Source organism: Nelumbo nucifera, chromosome 5 (assembly GCF_055504915.1).
Source record: "Nelumbo nucifera cultivar China Antique chromosome 5, China Antique-T2T, whole genome shotgun sequence".
In the NCBI taxonomy this organism is placed as follows: domain Eukaryota; kingdom Viridiplantae; phylum Streptophyta; class Magnoliopsida; order Proteales; family Nelumbonaceae; genus Nelumbo; species Nelumbo nucifera.
This window is the reverse complement of record NC_142653.1, coordinates 8568477-8583493: the sequence shown is the minus strand read 5'-3', so window position 1 is coordinate 8583493 and position 15017 is coordinate 8568477. Positions and strand designations below refer to the sequence as shown.

General features: G+C 39.1%; 2 protein-coding genes across 2 annotated transcripts; both read right to left on the bottom strand.

Moving 5' to 3' along the window:
• Positions 1–616: 616 nt before the first annotated feature.
• LOC104607653 (thioredoxin domain-containing protein 9 homolog) lies at positions 617–4595 on the bottom strand. The gene is made up of 4 exons (XM_010273333.3): positions 4432–4595; positions 3988–4263; positions 1278–1436; positions 617–1187 (listed from the first exon to the last, which is right to left on the bottom strand). The coding sequence occupies exons 1-4, from the start codon at positions 4453–4455 to the stop codon at positions 1005–1007; spliced, it is 642 nt and encodes a 213-aa protein (XP_010271635.1). The 5' UTR covers positions 4456–4595; the 3' UTR covers positions 617–1004.
• Positions 4596–12238: 7643 nt separating this feature from the next.
• LOC104607663 (peamaclein-like) lies at positions 12239–13173 on the bottom strand. The gene is made up of 2 exons (XM_010273344.3): positions 12932–13173; positions 12239–12787 (listed from the first exon to the last, which is right to left on the bottom strand). Exons 1-2 carry the CDS (start codon positions 13029–13031, stop codon positions 12603–12605), a joined length of 285 nt encoding a protein of 94 aa, XP_010271646.1. The 5' UTR covers positions 13032–13173; the 3' UTR covers positions 12239–12602.
• Positions 13174–15017: the final 1844 nt, after the last annotated feature.

The following is a 15017-nucleotide window of genomic DNA, read 5'->3' as shown; positions in this document are numbered from 1 at the left end:
CTGAGATACATGTAATACAAATTTATATTAAGCTTATATATTATAAAATTCATGATACAAAATTGAATATTTGTAAAAACGCGTAAGAAACCTATTTGGGTTTCTGATCCTTCCGTTTTAACTCGTAATTCTATAATGTAGTATTTAAAATTTGAACATATTCCTCATCTATTTGTAGGATTTGTTTGGGTTTCCCTACCATACCGAAACATATCCTAATTACTCCACTCATCATCGTCGTAGTCATCATCTAAGCCTTGTCCCAATTATATAGCAGAATAGATGGCTCCCGTAGCTCAAGTTCAAGGGTTACCAAAAGGCAATAAAACATTTGTTTGGTAGGCCTGCACATGGTCGAAACATGAAGGTCAACAGAAAATTACTTTGAAGCTTGCATGTATCCTAGAATCTGCAGCAATGCATACATGAATGGAAAGTTGATTATATAGTGATGGGTGAGTTGAATGGATCGAGTTGGCTTTGGGCCTAGATGCTAAAAAAAAATGCTTATAAGGAATTACCGCCCACCTGGATTCTCTGGTTCTCAAGATATTTATGCACATAGAGGACATGTACTAATGCCACAGAACCCCCAAGTCAAATTCAGATCATCACTGACATTTTCAAATCCAGTCGTATTCATAAAGTACCTTAAAATATAACCTAAATTCCATAAGCATGGGTTTGGAGAATGATCTTGGATCTGACCAGTTGCACAATGTTGTGCATGTGACAATTAGAGTCAAATATAGTCCTCAACTATGGAGGGATCACAAACCAATTCTAATACAAAGAAGTGTTGCAGCTGTAACACCAGCATAGGGTTATACTTGCTATACTATCAAGAATCCAACAAAAAATAATATAGTAAACTAAAACCTCAATGGAGCGCAAATATGATACATTAAAACCCTTGAACAGACATCAAATGTAGAAATATAACCACAAAACCCACCTTTCTACCAAGTGGTTAAAGCCTTTTCAACAAAAGACGAAATCCCTACTTAATCTGAATCTGATGAATCTGAGTTTGTGCTTTGCCGGACACTTCTTCTGGTTGATGTACTAGTCTTGTATGGGTTTACTGACGACTCACCCTCAAAAAGGATAACTTGAGATTTCGCCAGCCTCTCTTCCAGTTCCTCTGTGCTGAATTCATCTGTTCCTCCAAGCTCATCAAAACCTACCTGAAATAAACTCAGTTGGGCACAGCAGAAAACAAATCAGTAGCTAAATAATTTAGGTATCAACTAATTGTATAAACCCATGTATCCTACCACGTAATCATCAACTTTGGCATTCTTTATCAATGCAAGGGTTGGGAGAACAACAATCTTAAGCTTCTCAGCCAAGAATGGACTTTTCTCGGCATGAATTTTTACAAAACGTGTCTCTATGTGCTGTTTTGCCAGAATGGTCATGTGCTTGTCCATTACCTGTGCAAAGACCACAAACTTGTGTTGAGATAGGTTCTGCATTAATGGTATAAGATTCTTTATTGTATAATAGCATTCATTTCATATACTTTTATTCTGGTTTTTAGCAAAGTTCAATTTTTAAGGTTCTTCAGTGGACAAGTAACATTCATATTAAAGTCATCCCAACTGATAATTTGTCTTAACTCAGCCAATATACTGAGCATAAACCAAGAAATGAGCAACAAAAATTGAATTCCAAAAACCTTCAAGAAGAAAAGGTAAAGCTAACTATAACTCCATAATCAACATATCCAAGTAAAACCTTTACAAAGAAAAACAAGGCTACTTCAGTAATTGGTACAGAGATTACATGCAAGCATGCCAACCATAAAACTTAATTTGTCAAATCATAGTTTTAGTTCAATGACAAACAACAATTTTCAGAAAATGAGTGTGGCAGAAATGTGAATGCTAAGATGGATGGATGAGTGGAAAAACTAGAAAGGATAGGATCAGGAATGCAGCCCTCTCTCACCTTTTTCTTCTTCTAAGTGACCTATCTCATTGTTGTTTACCTGAACAGCAAGAGTTCTTTCTTTCTAATGTTTTGTTCATTCTTTGGGGGACAGCAAGCTATCTACTTGGTCTTCCATTCATCATCCCTAATCACCTACAGCCCTTCCTTCACCCTACAAAGCCCACAACCAGATCTAAAATTAGTAAGACCCCTATCCAGTCCTAGACCAACTTATAAATTTATTTGTGAATCTTCGAAGGGTTATGATATAACTCACGAGGTATGGAAATTCTTCAATAGTAAAATACGAATCTTATGACTTACCAAGAAAGGATTAGCTGAATGCAATAGCTGTTCAGCTGGCTGTGGAATCAACGATAAAGCTCCACACCAGTAATAAAATACATGGGACCCACAACTATTTAACTTCTCGCTGTGGGCCCCATGTATTTACCACTGGTGTGGGGCATTATCATTGGTTCCAATAGCATGCTGAACAGCCATCGCGTTTGGCTAATCTGAATTCAAATTTTACACGCATCACCAAGTCTGCATTTTTTTTTTTTTTTCATATTGCCCAATTAGGATTTTGGACTTTAGGATATCATATGTATTGTATTCTGGTTCACAATTTGTACAGGGCTGGAGACCAATAGGAAGAAGTCTATAATGTCCTTTGGCAGTATAGATAATCTCAACAAGGTATTCCCAACCACCAAACTTGTTGCATCCAAGTACATTTATGGATATAAGTTTCAACTCCCACTTAACCTTGGGATTTAAATGATTAAAATCGCATGCTTCAAGTCAGGGGTGGAAGTTGGATACCCAACTTAAAGAAATTACACAGCATCAGGCCTGGGCCCATTCAAATTTTAGCAAATGCTCAACCCAAGTCCACACAAAATGAACGCTACCTCAGATCAGCATCGTAGCCAAATAGGTAACACAAATCAAGGTCAGATTTTGTATGTGTATACCAACTTAAACATGATATTGAGAGTTCAGATGGTAAATCTGAGGTCACAAAAATTTGAACTTGACATTATGTATGCATTTGTATTTTGTAAAGTAATATGATTGACAAGAGCTTGGAGGAGACATATTGGTACCAAAAGTCAGCGCAATTGAAGATTTCAATTGCTTTCTTAACTAGCATGCAGCACAAGAAGCGTTACAAATAGTTGCATCCGGAAGAATGTATTCTTTGAAGCTGAGTTCGTGGCCCTTGAGACCAATGTTAAGATTGCCAAGCAACACTATTTTTTATCATTCTTCACTGGTGCTGATTCAGCTAACACAACTAGAGTGCTTGAAACCTTTAATGAGAGTATGGAAACCATTGAACCCACTTCAGCTAAAATTGGGTGGATACCAACAGAATGAGATGCTACGATAGATGGGCTTGCAAGATCAGGGGCATAAATGTAATTTTTCTCTCCTCACAGTGAAGATCTCTTTATCTCCTTAGTTTTAATACTTAAGGAGGGCCGTTTTTTCTCTTTGTATAGCTATGAAAACCTTCTTAAATACAACTTGTTCAGCTCTGATATAATATAGACAGCGACCTTCTTCAAAAGAAAAATGCCAATGCAGTACACAGTAATGAAATAACAACACCATACCTTGCAGCATAACTGCATAAAGAATACTGGACGAGCAAACTTCCTTATTCCATCAACAAGTACTTGCTATAGTCCAAACAGAATAATCTTAACAGGGGGCGAGTTCTCAATTTGTCCTATAGACTACCCCTTTTTTTTTTCATTCTTTGATTCTTATGCTTTACTCTTCATCATCTTCTCCCATCAACCATCAGCATGTTCCAAACTAAAACATTGATTACTTTATATGGTAAATTAGTAATACAATTGTCCTTTAATGCAAAATGTTTGTACATTAATACCGTGTTCCGAGTTAAACATAAGCATTTCTATGTAAATTATATTTTAGCAATATATTAGGAAAAGCCCTATCAAGAAAATTACCAGAAAAGCACTAAGAAAGAAAGAAGAATTACAAAGGCAATGGGAATGTCCAGTTAAACAGTACCTTGCAAGGCCAATTATCTCGGTAGAAATGGCAAACGACGCGTTCACTGGCCTTGACGACAGAGAAGAAATCCTTCTCGGAGGGGATCTCAGAATAGTCGCCGTGGCCGAGGGAGATCCAACGACTCCTCTTCTCTGCCATTTTCTTCATCTGTTGTAGCCTCCGCTCCCTTAAAGCCTCGAGATCGTCGAGGTCGAGATGATCTAAAGCCGAGATCTCTTCATTAAGCTTGTCCTCCACGGCCTTCGCGACCGTCAATACTTGCTTCTCCAGAATCTGGAGATTACAGGAATGGAACAAAAGAAATTAGCAGTGAGACACGAGATCTAAGAAGTAGAAATACTCAGGAAACTAATATTTCAAACCAACTGAAGAGAAGGAAATAAACGCGGGAAAGTAATGAAATAAATTAAAAAAAGAGGTTCATAGTATTCTCTCGCCAACCTCTTGAACTTTTGGATTCTCCATCGATCCGACACTGAAGGTATTCCTCGCAGTTGCAGGAGATCTGGGCAAATGAAAACTGGAAGAAAAACACAAGTGCGAGGGATTCGCGAGAGCGAAACTCGAAAAGGGCTTATTTCGTAACAAATCCTGGATATCTTAGCTGTTGAGTGTTGGTGGAAAAAGGAACCAGCTTACATCTACTCTAGAAATATGCATCCAAAAGATTAGCCGTTGGATCCAGTGAGAGGGACCGCTGGATGCCTGGATCCTTTCTTCCCACACCTGCAATCGTACATTAATCGTATATCTGCATTCCCTCCCGGTGACATTTCACCAGCCCAAACCGTCCGGTTTGCACTATTTGAACCGTTTTGTGGCACTGGCATGTGATCCGGAATCCGGATATACAACTGCCAGATAGATTGGAGGAAGTCGACATCATATGACCAACGCGAACAGAAGAACGAGGAAGAAGATGAATAAGCTGAAATCGTTCTAATCAATGAAATTCTGGTGTAACCAAATTAAATTATTTTTGTCGTTGCTGGTTTCAAAAATAAATCAAAATTATATATTTTTAAATTTTAAAAGATTGTTTCTTGTTTATATTTAAAAAACAAAACTAAAATCAAAAACATGTTCTCATTTGGTTATTTAGGGGGTGTTGAAAAAAATGGTTGGTTTTGTTAAATTTGTTGATCAGTTGTTTTTGTTTTCAAAAATAAAATCAACCACGTTGTTCGAACACCCCCCTTAATAAGTTTCACAAATCATATAGTTTATATTTCAATACTAGAAAATTTTGTTTTTTTAAAATACTATGTATTCTGGTTTTTTAAACAAAACCATTTTGGTTTTATCAGAGTTTGAAAACATGTTTTTTATTTTTTGGCCAGTATGGCAATTTTAGAAACAAATGAAAACAAAAGCGTTGACGTTGTAGGAACATTCCATAAATTCCTCGGCCAACTTAAAAATCCCCAGCAACTAAAAGAAGAGAGAGAGAACCGATAACTCATAGTGTAAAATGGTACAGAAAACAGAGTATTTAATTACATGTACAAGCAACCGTCTATACATCTTGACAGGTTGTAACTAAATCTAATAAACCTACAGTCCACGTGTAACTATGCAACAAATTCTATTGGTCAATTACGACTCACTCTCAAGTTGAACATGGATTGGAGGGTGGAAGAAACATGCCCAACTTGGATACTAAGGAGTGAAACTTATCACAACCGAACAAGGGCATTGGTAAAAGTATCAGCTGGTTGAAGCTTGGAAGATACATGATTGATTATATGAGACTATGAAATTTCGCACAAAATGACAAACAATCTCAATGTGCTTGGTCCTTTTCTAGATTAATTGCTATATGCAAGGCGGTTTATTATCATAGTATAATTGCATGGTTTCAGCATGAGAAAGCCCAATGTCAAAGAAGAAGCGTTTTAGCCAAAGAAGTTCACTTGCTGCAGTAGCCATGGCGTGATACTTCGCCTCTATTGAAGATCTTGAGACAGTATTACTTTGCTTCTTGGACTTTCAAGATTTAATGGAAAATTATCCAACATTGTGCTATAGCCGGTGGTTGAACATCAGGCTATTGGGCAACCGGCCCAATCTGAATTGCATTAAGCTCAGAGAATTAATTCACTTGATGCAGATAAGAATATGCCATATGAAATTGTTGCCTTCAAATATCCGAGAATGTGGAGTGCAGCATCCCAATGTTCTTGTCGAGGTGTATTCATGAATTGTGTGAGCATATTGACAACAAATGTTATATCAGGCCTTGTAACTTGCAAATACACTAGACGTCCAACCAATCTTCTGCACCAGGCTGCATCTTGGAGCAAAGGCCCAGTAGCTAAAGCAAGGTGGTGTTGTTGTAGTATTGAGAATGGGCCGGGCTTTGATTCAGTCATGCCAACATCTTGAAGAATATCCAGAATGTATTTCCTCTGGTAGAGTGAAAACATGAGCCCAGGTATTCTTTGAGAGCACAAATTTGGCTAGGGTCATTGACGACAAGATAGTCTATAAATACTAAGACAACAAGGAAGTTGTTTGGACTAGATAAGGTGAATAGAGTGCAATCAGCATTTGAGGCCCGAAAACCATGTCTTTGGAGTGCAGCTGCAAGTTTCTCAAACCATTGTCTTGAATTTTGCTTAAGACCATAAAGAGAGCGTTGGAGTTTGCACACTCAGGAGGTATCACCATCATTGAATAATCCGGGAGGGGGGGGGGGGAGCATATAAATTTGTTCATGTAAGTTTCTATGTAAGAATTCATTATTTACATTCATTTGATGGAGCTCTCACTTACGAACGACATAATGGATAAGAGATATCGTAGTACAGTAGTAAGCTTGGCTGTGAGAGCATATGTTTCCTTATAATCAATGCCTTTAGTTTGAATATAGCATTTTGCTACAATCCTAGCCCTATACCGTTTTATAGAGCCATTGGGTTTGCGCTTGACTTTATACACCTATTTGCATTAAATATTTACAGACAAGATTACATGTGCAAGCAACCTTCTATACATCTTGACAGGTTGTAACTAATTATAACAAACTCACAATCCATATGTAATGTGCAACAAACTCTGTTAGATAGCTAAGACGGAGAATTGTTGGCATGTCACAAAATGAGTGGAATAGAAGGAGAAAAATCCCTATACAGGATTGCATTTCTTAGATGCATGTTTGGATGGTGTGGGGGAGCGGGCTGGGCCTTAAGTAGTAAAACCTAGGCCTAAGCCCCAATTTTTTGGGCTGTATTGAAAATGAGTGGACTACAGTTTATTTCCTCTGGACAATTTGTCATTTTGATAGACGCATATCATTGCACTTCTGTATTCACCCCTTTTAAACCAGAAACAATTTAATATATTTCATGCTTTTGCAGTAAATTTCAGCATTGCATTGCATTGCATGTAAGCAAAATGAAAGCTAATCAATTATTTCCAAGATCTTTATTAATTTAAAATTTTAAGTTTAATAATTTAACAGACCTAAATAATTGGAATTAAGTCTGAGTTATACGTTGAATTGTTTTTTAAATTAATTTAATTGATATGCATTATTTAATTAGGTGAGTGATATGAAAAAAAATAAAGAACAATTGGGAAAATTATTCTTTAGAATTGCACCTCTTTGCTCTATCTAAAGGATACCTGCCGAGTGCCGAGAGCCAGTCGGGGCATCGGGCCAGAGAATACTAAGCTAAAGGGGCTTACAATAGCTTTTTGCGCTAGGGAATCAGCCACCCGGTTCCCAGACTGATGGACACCAACAAAAACCGAACCTCCAAAAAAGACCGAGTGAGAGGATTAAGATGTTTGTTTCGGAATAATGATCATGGGGATGCCTCCATTAATGGGATGTAAACATGTTTCAAAAGAGATCCAAATCGAAAAACCAAAAAAGAGATAGGACCGTCACGACCGTAGGCTGTGTTTGGTTGCAATTCAACTTTATTTATACTAATATAAATGCATGGTAGTGCAAATGAAAAATAATGTAAATTCTGGTTTAATTTTATTTTATTATTTTACTTCTTTGTGTCATATTAATCAAACAAAATAAGGTACATTTTGAAATAAAAATAAATCAAAAATTGCATTGTAAGTATTTTGCGCAAGCATAATTTTTCATCCGTGCGAATAAATTTCCACTGCAATCAAACATAGTTGTAGGACCATAAATTGGGGTCAGGGGCACTAGTCTTGACTCCGTCAGAATAGAATGTGAGATGTCGGATCAGTCGCTGTATAGCAACCTTTGAGCAACTTCTACGACAAATAAGAGAACATTAGGCAATTCAGGTCACATTTAGGTTGTGTTTGGTTTGAAGGAAATGGTAGAGAAAGTAAGGGAAAGTTTGGGAAACCTTTACAAACCCCTTCAAACCAAACATTGCCTTAGGGATGGAAAATTCTATCCTATTTTTGGGTATTCATCCTGATAGGGAGAGCTTTTTTCTTTTTTTTGCTTGAATGATGGATTTTGGGATAGGGATGGGTTTTGAGATTCTACAACTTGCATGGGTATGGGTGGGGTATAGTATTAGGCTAAGCCTGACCCTCCTGGACCCACACATATTGTTGGAAAGTATATGAATTTTATGTACTAGCTAGGTGTTGAATTTAATAATATTTTGAACTTTATGTGAAGGATAATTGATAGCTTATGTGTTTTTACATGTCTTAATTAAATAATTGAAAATGTTGATATTAATTCATATTATTTTACTTATTTATTGCTTATATATAACAACAAATAATTAATAGAAAATTAGATGTGGGTTTTAAACCCAATCTGCCCTACCCTTAAATACAGTAAAATTTTGCATTTCATGTATAAAAAGGCTTTCGATTCTCAAAATCCACCCACTACCGATTGGGAGGTTTAGGAAGGCGAATAAAATCTAGAATTTACAAAACTCTTCCCAAATCCACCCCATTGCCATCCCTAATCACATGTAAATTGAATATTACCATTTACCTAAGTAAGTATAGTTGGTCACTCTCACTCAGCTCCCCTCCCTTTGCAGAGTTTTGAATCCTGGAGAAGGGCGGGTTCTTTTTGTTGTAAATGCCAGTGGGCCTGTGCATGTTCCTTGCCACAATTAACCCACTAACTGAGTATAGTTTACTGTCTCCAGTGCCTGGCCAGCTGGCCCACTCTATGGGGGCAAAGCCACATCAAATGAAATCTCTAAGATTGTCTGCCTGTCTCTGAAAAGTGAAAACAACAGTTGATGGCTTTAGACAAAGTTTTCACAGTCTTCCCTTTGCAAGCAATATTCTATGCCGTGGCTTCAACTTTTTTTAGGCTCTGTTTGTTTGTACAGAGTCTTATTTGTTTATAATTATCAACATCTTATGCAAAATGCTATCCCAAAACACAGAATTCTTTGAAGAATTTTTTTCCCCTCAACTTGTTGATTCTCTTATTTTCTATTATACCAAATACAGCCCAATTCTCTCCGATATGAAATGGGGACCACGTCATTCTACTTCTTCCATTACTCCCTGATGATGCACAATCTGGCCGGTCTTAGCTGTTGACGATCTTGTCTCTGGAGTGAGTAACAGGAACCTGAAATGGGAGAAGAGAAGCTCCGGGGAGATCCCGGCGTAAGGGCTCCGAAGCTCAAGTTAGAATCCTTTAGAGGCAAGAATAACCAGATAGCGCGAGAGTTAGCATACCTCCTCCTCGGAGGGGGGGTAGAATCCTTTTATAACCACCTCGCGTACTCACTTCCAGGCCTCCGTCAGGTCGGGCATGATTACTTCTGAACTCCTACCAGTTCGGGTGTCACTTCCTCTGGTCGGGCAGAACCGCCACTGTTCCTTCTGTTGGAGCCGTCTCTGCGGCTAGTGACGACGGTTGCAGGTGGCGGTGGCAGGAAGCCGTTTGAGATGCGGCTGTCAGGCGTCAGATCCCAAATCAGTCAGGTACGCCGCCCTTGGATGGGGACGTCCTTGGCATCGGGTACGTCTGGCGGGCCTGGTGTTTTGGAAGTGGTGTTGGAGTGGCGAGCGAGGTGTCTTGAGTTCGGTTTGGAATGCTTCGAGCTGCCATGGGTCAGCTCGGGTCAGCTCGGGTCAGCTTCGTGAGGCTTGGGGCCCAGTACAGTTCGCGCTCCTCGCAGGGAGCTCGGGTTCTCAGGAGGGAGCTCGCTCTTATCAGGGAGCTCGGGCTCCTAGTAGGGAGCTTGGACTTGGGAAGCTCAGGTTCTTTAGGGAGTTCGGGTCCTTTAACTCGGATTCTTTAGGGAGCTCGGGTTCTAGGGAGCTCGGGCTCCTGGTACCGAGCTAGGACTTGGGGAGCTCGGGTTTTAGGGAGCTGGGACCTTTAACAGGGAGTTCGCTTTTAACAAAGAGCTCGGACTAAACACAGCGAGCTGGAGTTGGGGTTCGGTAGTGAGTTTTGACTTGCTTCCGATGTTCGCTTTGGGTGCTCTACTGTCCCGAGCTGCTTGCCTTTGCCACGCGTCGGGCGAATGCGAGGTCGGGCCAAATTTCCCTTCATCACTCCCCAAAAATGAAGGACCTTAATTTCTTTCATAGAATGGGAGGTACTATCTACTTAAATTCTTACAAACAAACACGGCAAAGTCGAAGCAAAAGAATAAAAAATTATAGTAAAGCCACATTGTACTCCTAGTGCAAATAAAATTTATGTATTCGGCCTTCCGAGAGGTTTTACTTGCACTAGAGAATCCAGTTAAATTGCACGTACGTACAGGAGGTGTTTGGCAGAATGGGATGGTCATCTAGTCGTGAGGCCAAGGGGCATGATTACTAGAATAAGGTTGGGAGAAGAAATAAATCAATAACGGGCCACTATTAGTATTATGATCATTCATTCATTGTCTTCCCATCTCATCTCGGGAAGGTATCGTGTGTCGTCCAGGGACCAGGTCCAGTCCTCCTGTTTTATGGCTAGCTAGCTAGCACTAGCAGTGAATGTCTTCTTGGATGCTGCTAGCTCTTAACTCAACATTTAATTTTGTAATCACTGAGCTGAGCCGGGTCCTAATGTCCTAAACTATACTGATCAAATGGTTCTAAATCTTACTGGATGCCACTGGGGCGACAATTTCAGATGCTCACGGCGCAAGGGACAGACGTATTTACGCAGCAATAATATAAATAATTCAATGGGCCACCATTCACCAACCACCGCAGCTTGAGTTGAGGCTTCCCCCTATTAATTATTTGTTATGATTCTGCTCTATTAATTTAAAGCATCTTCCTTTCACTTCATCAGTTCAGTCTACCGACCCTCCCCTTCTCCTTATCTCACGTGAACTCTTCACTACTGAAGAGTGAAGATGCAGCTGCACACAATTCAAGGTTTGTTGTGACACCACCACCTACCACCTAGCTAATTTCTGTGGCATCTCATATATATATATATATATATATGCTAAGCTAAGCCATGCTAACCCGGTCGTCTTCGATTGGTTTGTCGATGTCATTTCGATTTTCGACATGCATGCCTCTGCAATCTGCATGGCTCGCCCGCTCCGTCGCTTTGCCAACGTCAATAGATTGTCACAGGGGTTAGTCAATAAGGCCTTAAAAAGGCATTTTTGTATTGCATTATGATAAACACAAACACATTTTAGTGTCCCCGTGCTTAATCTTTACATGTTCTTATTTCTCCTCAAAGAATTTTAAAGAAATATCAAAATGGTGGGTGAAAAATAGTACTATATTATAATTATAATAGTACCATTGGCATTCCCAATACAATATATATATATATATATATATATATAACCCATCGATGACATATACAATGACGCGATAAAAGGTGCTGCTTATGGAAGATGCTTGATGGCGCACGGTGAAGGACTCATTTGTGACAAGGTGGCACTAGGAGCGGCTTGCCAACCTACTGCCTTTTGATAAGTTCTGGCTCCTTTACACCTCATCCTAAACAATTTCCCAACAGCGTTAGTGAAATTTTGAAAAATTCCACCTCTTGTTCTGTTTCTCTACAGATTCCCATCTTGTTCTGTTTCTCTACTGCTCTACAGATTCCCAGCTTCAGTACTAGACTACTAGCTAGCTTCTGATCCACTTGTCGTACGTTATTGCTCAAGTAGCAGCTGGTGTGTACAGAGTACTACAATATTATCACCACAAATTCCTCTCGGTGGCCGGCCATCCCAGCCGACCCATTTTTTATTTCCGAGGAGATATCTCCCGTCAAGTTAGTATAAGTATAATCGAGAGAGAGAGAGCGTTCCTGTATGAATGCAAGTCCCAAAAGATTGAATTTGTAATGAACAAACAATCTATTTGTACTGATAACTCACGCAATCACAAACACCATGATCATATACATCAAAAACCATTCACAGAAAGGCCAAGCGCGCAAGACGCCAAGACCCTCCTCTTATTACATATATATATATATATATATATATATATACTATTATATGTGGGACGTCTATGATCTAAGTAACTTCTACTGAATGCGTACGCTATATACTCCCATCATGATTCATGATCATAATTATAACAATAGCAACAGTGGTATACAACAGATTACTAAGCGGGTTCCCAAATCCCAATGAAGTTGCTGTCTCACTCTAACTCTCAAAAATCCAAAACAGAAAAAGAGAGAGAGAGAGAGATATTCAAGGGCATTTGGGTTTGCCCTTGTTGTTCTTCTTGTCTCTGTAGCAAGGGCATTCATGCTTGTTTCCGTAAGTCCCCGATGGAACGCATTTGCAATCCTGGCAGCAGATCATGCAGTACTTCATGCACCTGTCCTGATACCCTGCTTTTGAGCACCTCCCGTTGCACTTGGGTGTACACAAACCTGAAACCATCCCACAATTAATCGATCAAATCAGCAAATTATACGATATGAAAGTTGAAATTAACCATACGTACAGACACAGAAGAAGGTTATACTACCCTATCTATCTATCTATCTATATGAGTAGCACAACTGAGCTCTTACCTGTATAATCAGGCAAGGAAGGACCTTGAGCGGTTGCCTCAAGAAGATAAGAGCTCAGAATGAGAGAAACAAGTAGAAAAACTGCAAGGACGAGCTTCATTTTCTTAATTCCTTTTTTCTTTTGGAGGTGGGTGCACCACTACTAAAGAGGGTAAGAGAAGAAAAGAAAAAGAAGATTAACAGAGATATGGAGGAGTGGAGTGAGTAGTGAGGAATAATGGGTGGCTGAGTGGTGAGAGCCTAGCCTGAGCGGGTATTTATAGGACAAATTAAGGAAGAAAAGGTGGGAACTGGGAGTATGGGACCTTGGGGAGTGAGTGGGTACGAATAATACCAATAAGGCAATAAATAAAAAGATGATGCACAGCATTATACAGTCTGTCAGGTCTTTTTGGTTGGGCTGGGGAATCACAATTACGCGGTTTATGCTGGAGTGAAGGTTGGTCGCAGCTTCCCACTAAATAAATATGCTTTTGCATAAACCAGAAGAAACTGGTATCGTCTATCGTGTGTGTGGATTCACCAAGTACAAGCAATTTCTGTTCATACTTGAGAGTTGAGAGAGAGAATCCCAGCCCCAAGTCACCAACCCCATTCCTTGATCTGGATTACTTTCCTTCCGACTCATGTGTTTTTTTTTTTTAATTAAAAAGTTAATTATACAGAAATGAACAAGTAGTGCATTAAGCATTATACTTTATACATACCATACGTGGACGTGTTGGACTCATTCTAGTTCAGAGTCTGATCAAAGATTAGAAAGTAGAAAGCGATTCGTCGTCATTTGAGAATGCTCAGCAGTCAACAAGCGTGCGGTATCACGTGATCTGTCGGGTCTAGAAGTGTCATTGCACAGACTACTTCTACACCAAATATGTTCTCCCTTACATTCATTCTCAGTTCTCACATGGCACGCACAAGCTTAGAGAGTATAGCTATAGGCGCTACAGCAGTCTATCTCTCTCTTTGTAAGGTTGACTTCCATGTGTCGGCTATCCAATCCAAAGGCTAACTTGGACCAAATGAATGACAACCGTTGAGATAGGAAGTGAGCTTGACGACAAACTTTTGAAAATGTTCAAAAAACTGTAGACGATTATTAGTCCGAGTGCGAATGTTAGTTGATTCTTTACCGTAGAGGAAAAAGTGGTGGAGATAGCACATAGCCACGTACAACAACAGTAGAATTTAAAATAAAATGAATCAGAGATTTTGCTGTTTGGAAAGATGGTGACAAAATTGAAGGGACAAAAGTGTGGTTATGGCCTATGGGGTCTGGGGAGGCAGAAATAGAGAGAACGTGTCCGTGGATGGATGGATGCACATGCAACCAAGAGAAGATTAGTTAATTTGCTTGCTGCTTATATTTATTGTAAGATTTCTGAGGAGGACTGAATAAAACCCCTATATTTAGTGCAACACTATTTCGATCCTCGGGTATCCAATGCTTTTGCTTAACGTTGAAGAATGCTCGCTGATGGTGTTTAAGTAATTACAATCAGGGGCTCAAGGCTACAAAACCAACGGATCGAATCGAATTAGATATACTAATGTTTTAAAAATTGATCTGGAGGCTGAATCGTTTTTGTCTTCGGGTCGCAGGTCATCGGTTTGACCGGCTGAGTCAAGTGATTCAGACCGTATTATATCATCATCTATATATATATTTATTTATTTATTTACGAAAATAGCAAGATAAACTACTTACAGAATTTGACTGAACTGGAGCCAAAGTCAACTTACGAAAAAAGTTTAATCGAGTGACGATTTAAACGATTAGACCGACCGAGTCAACTACCAATTGAAAACATTGAGATATACTAGTCGAATTAAATTTGATTCGCAAATATTTGGTTTGAGTCGAATCTTATCCGCTGCATTTATGTCGGATTCGGGATTGCAATTGCATATTAAACAGCGTTAACAAAATATTTTAATAATAATAATAATAATATTTATTATTATTATTATGAGTAATCACTGGTAAATACAACATTCGTACCAATTTTATATTAGATATAAATATTCAGTATATGTACGAATGAGCTATACAACGTCGGGCTTGGACCCACCGGATATGCAATTG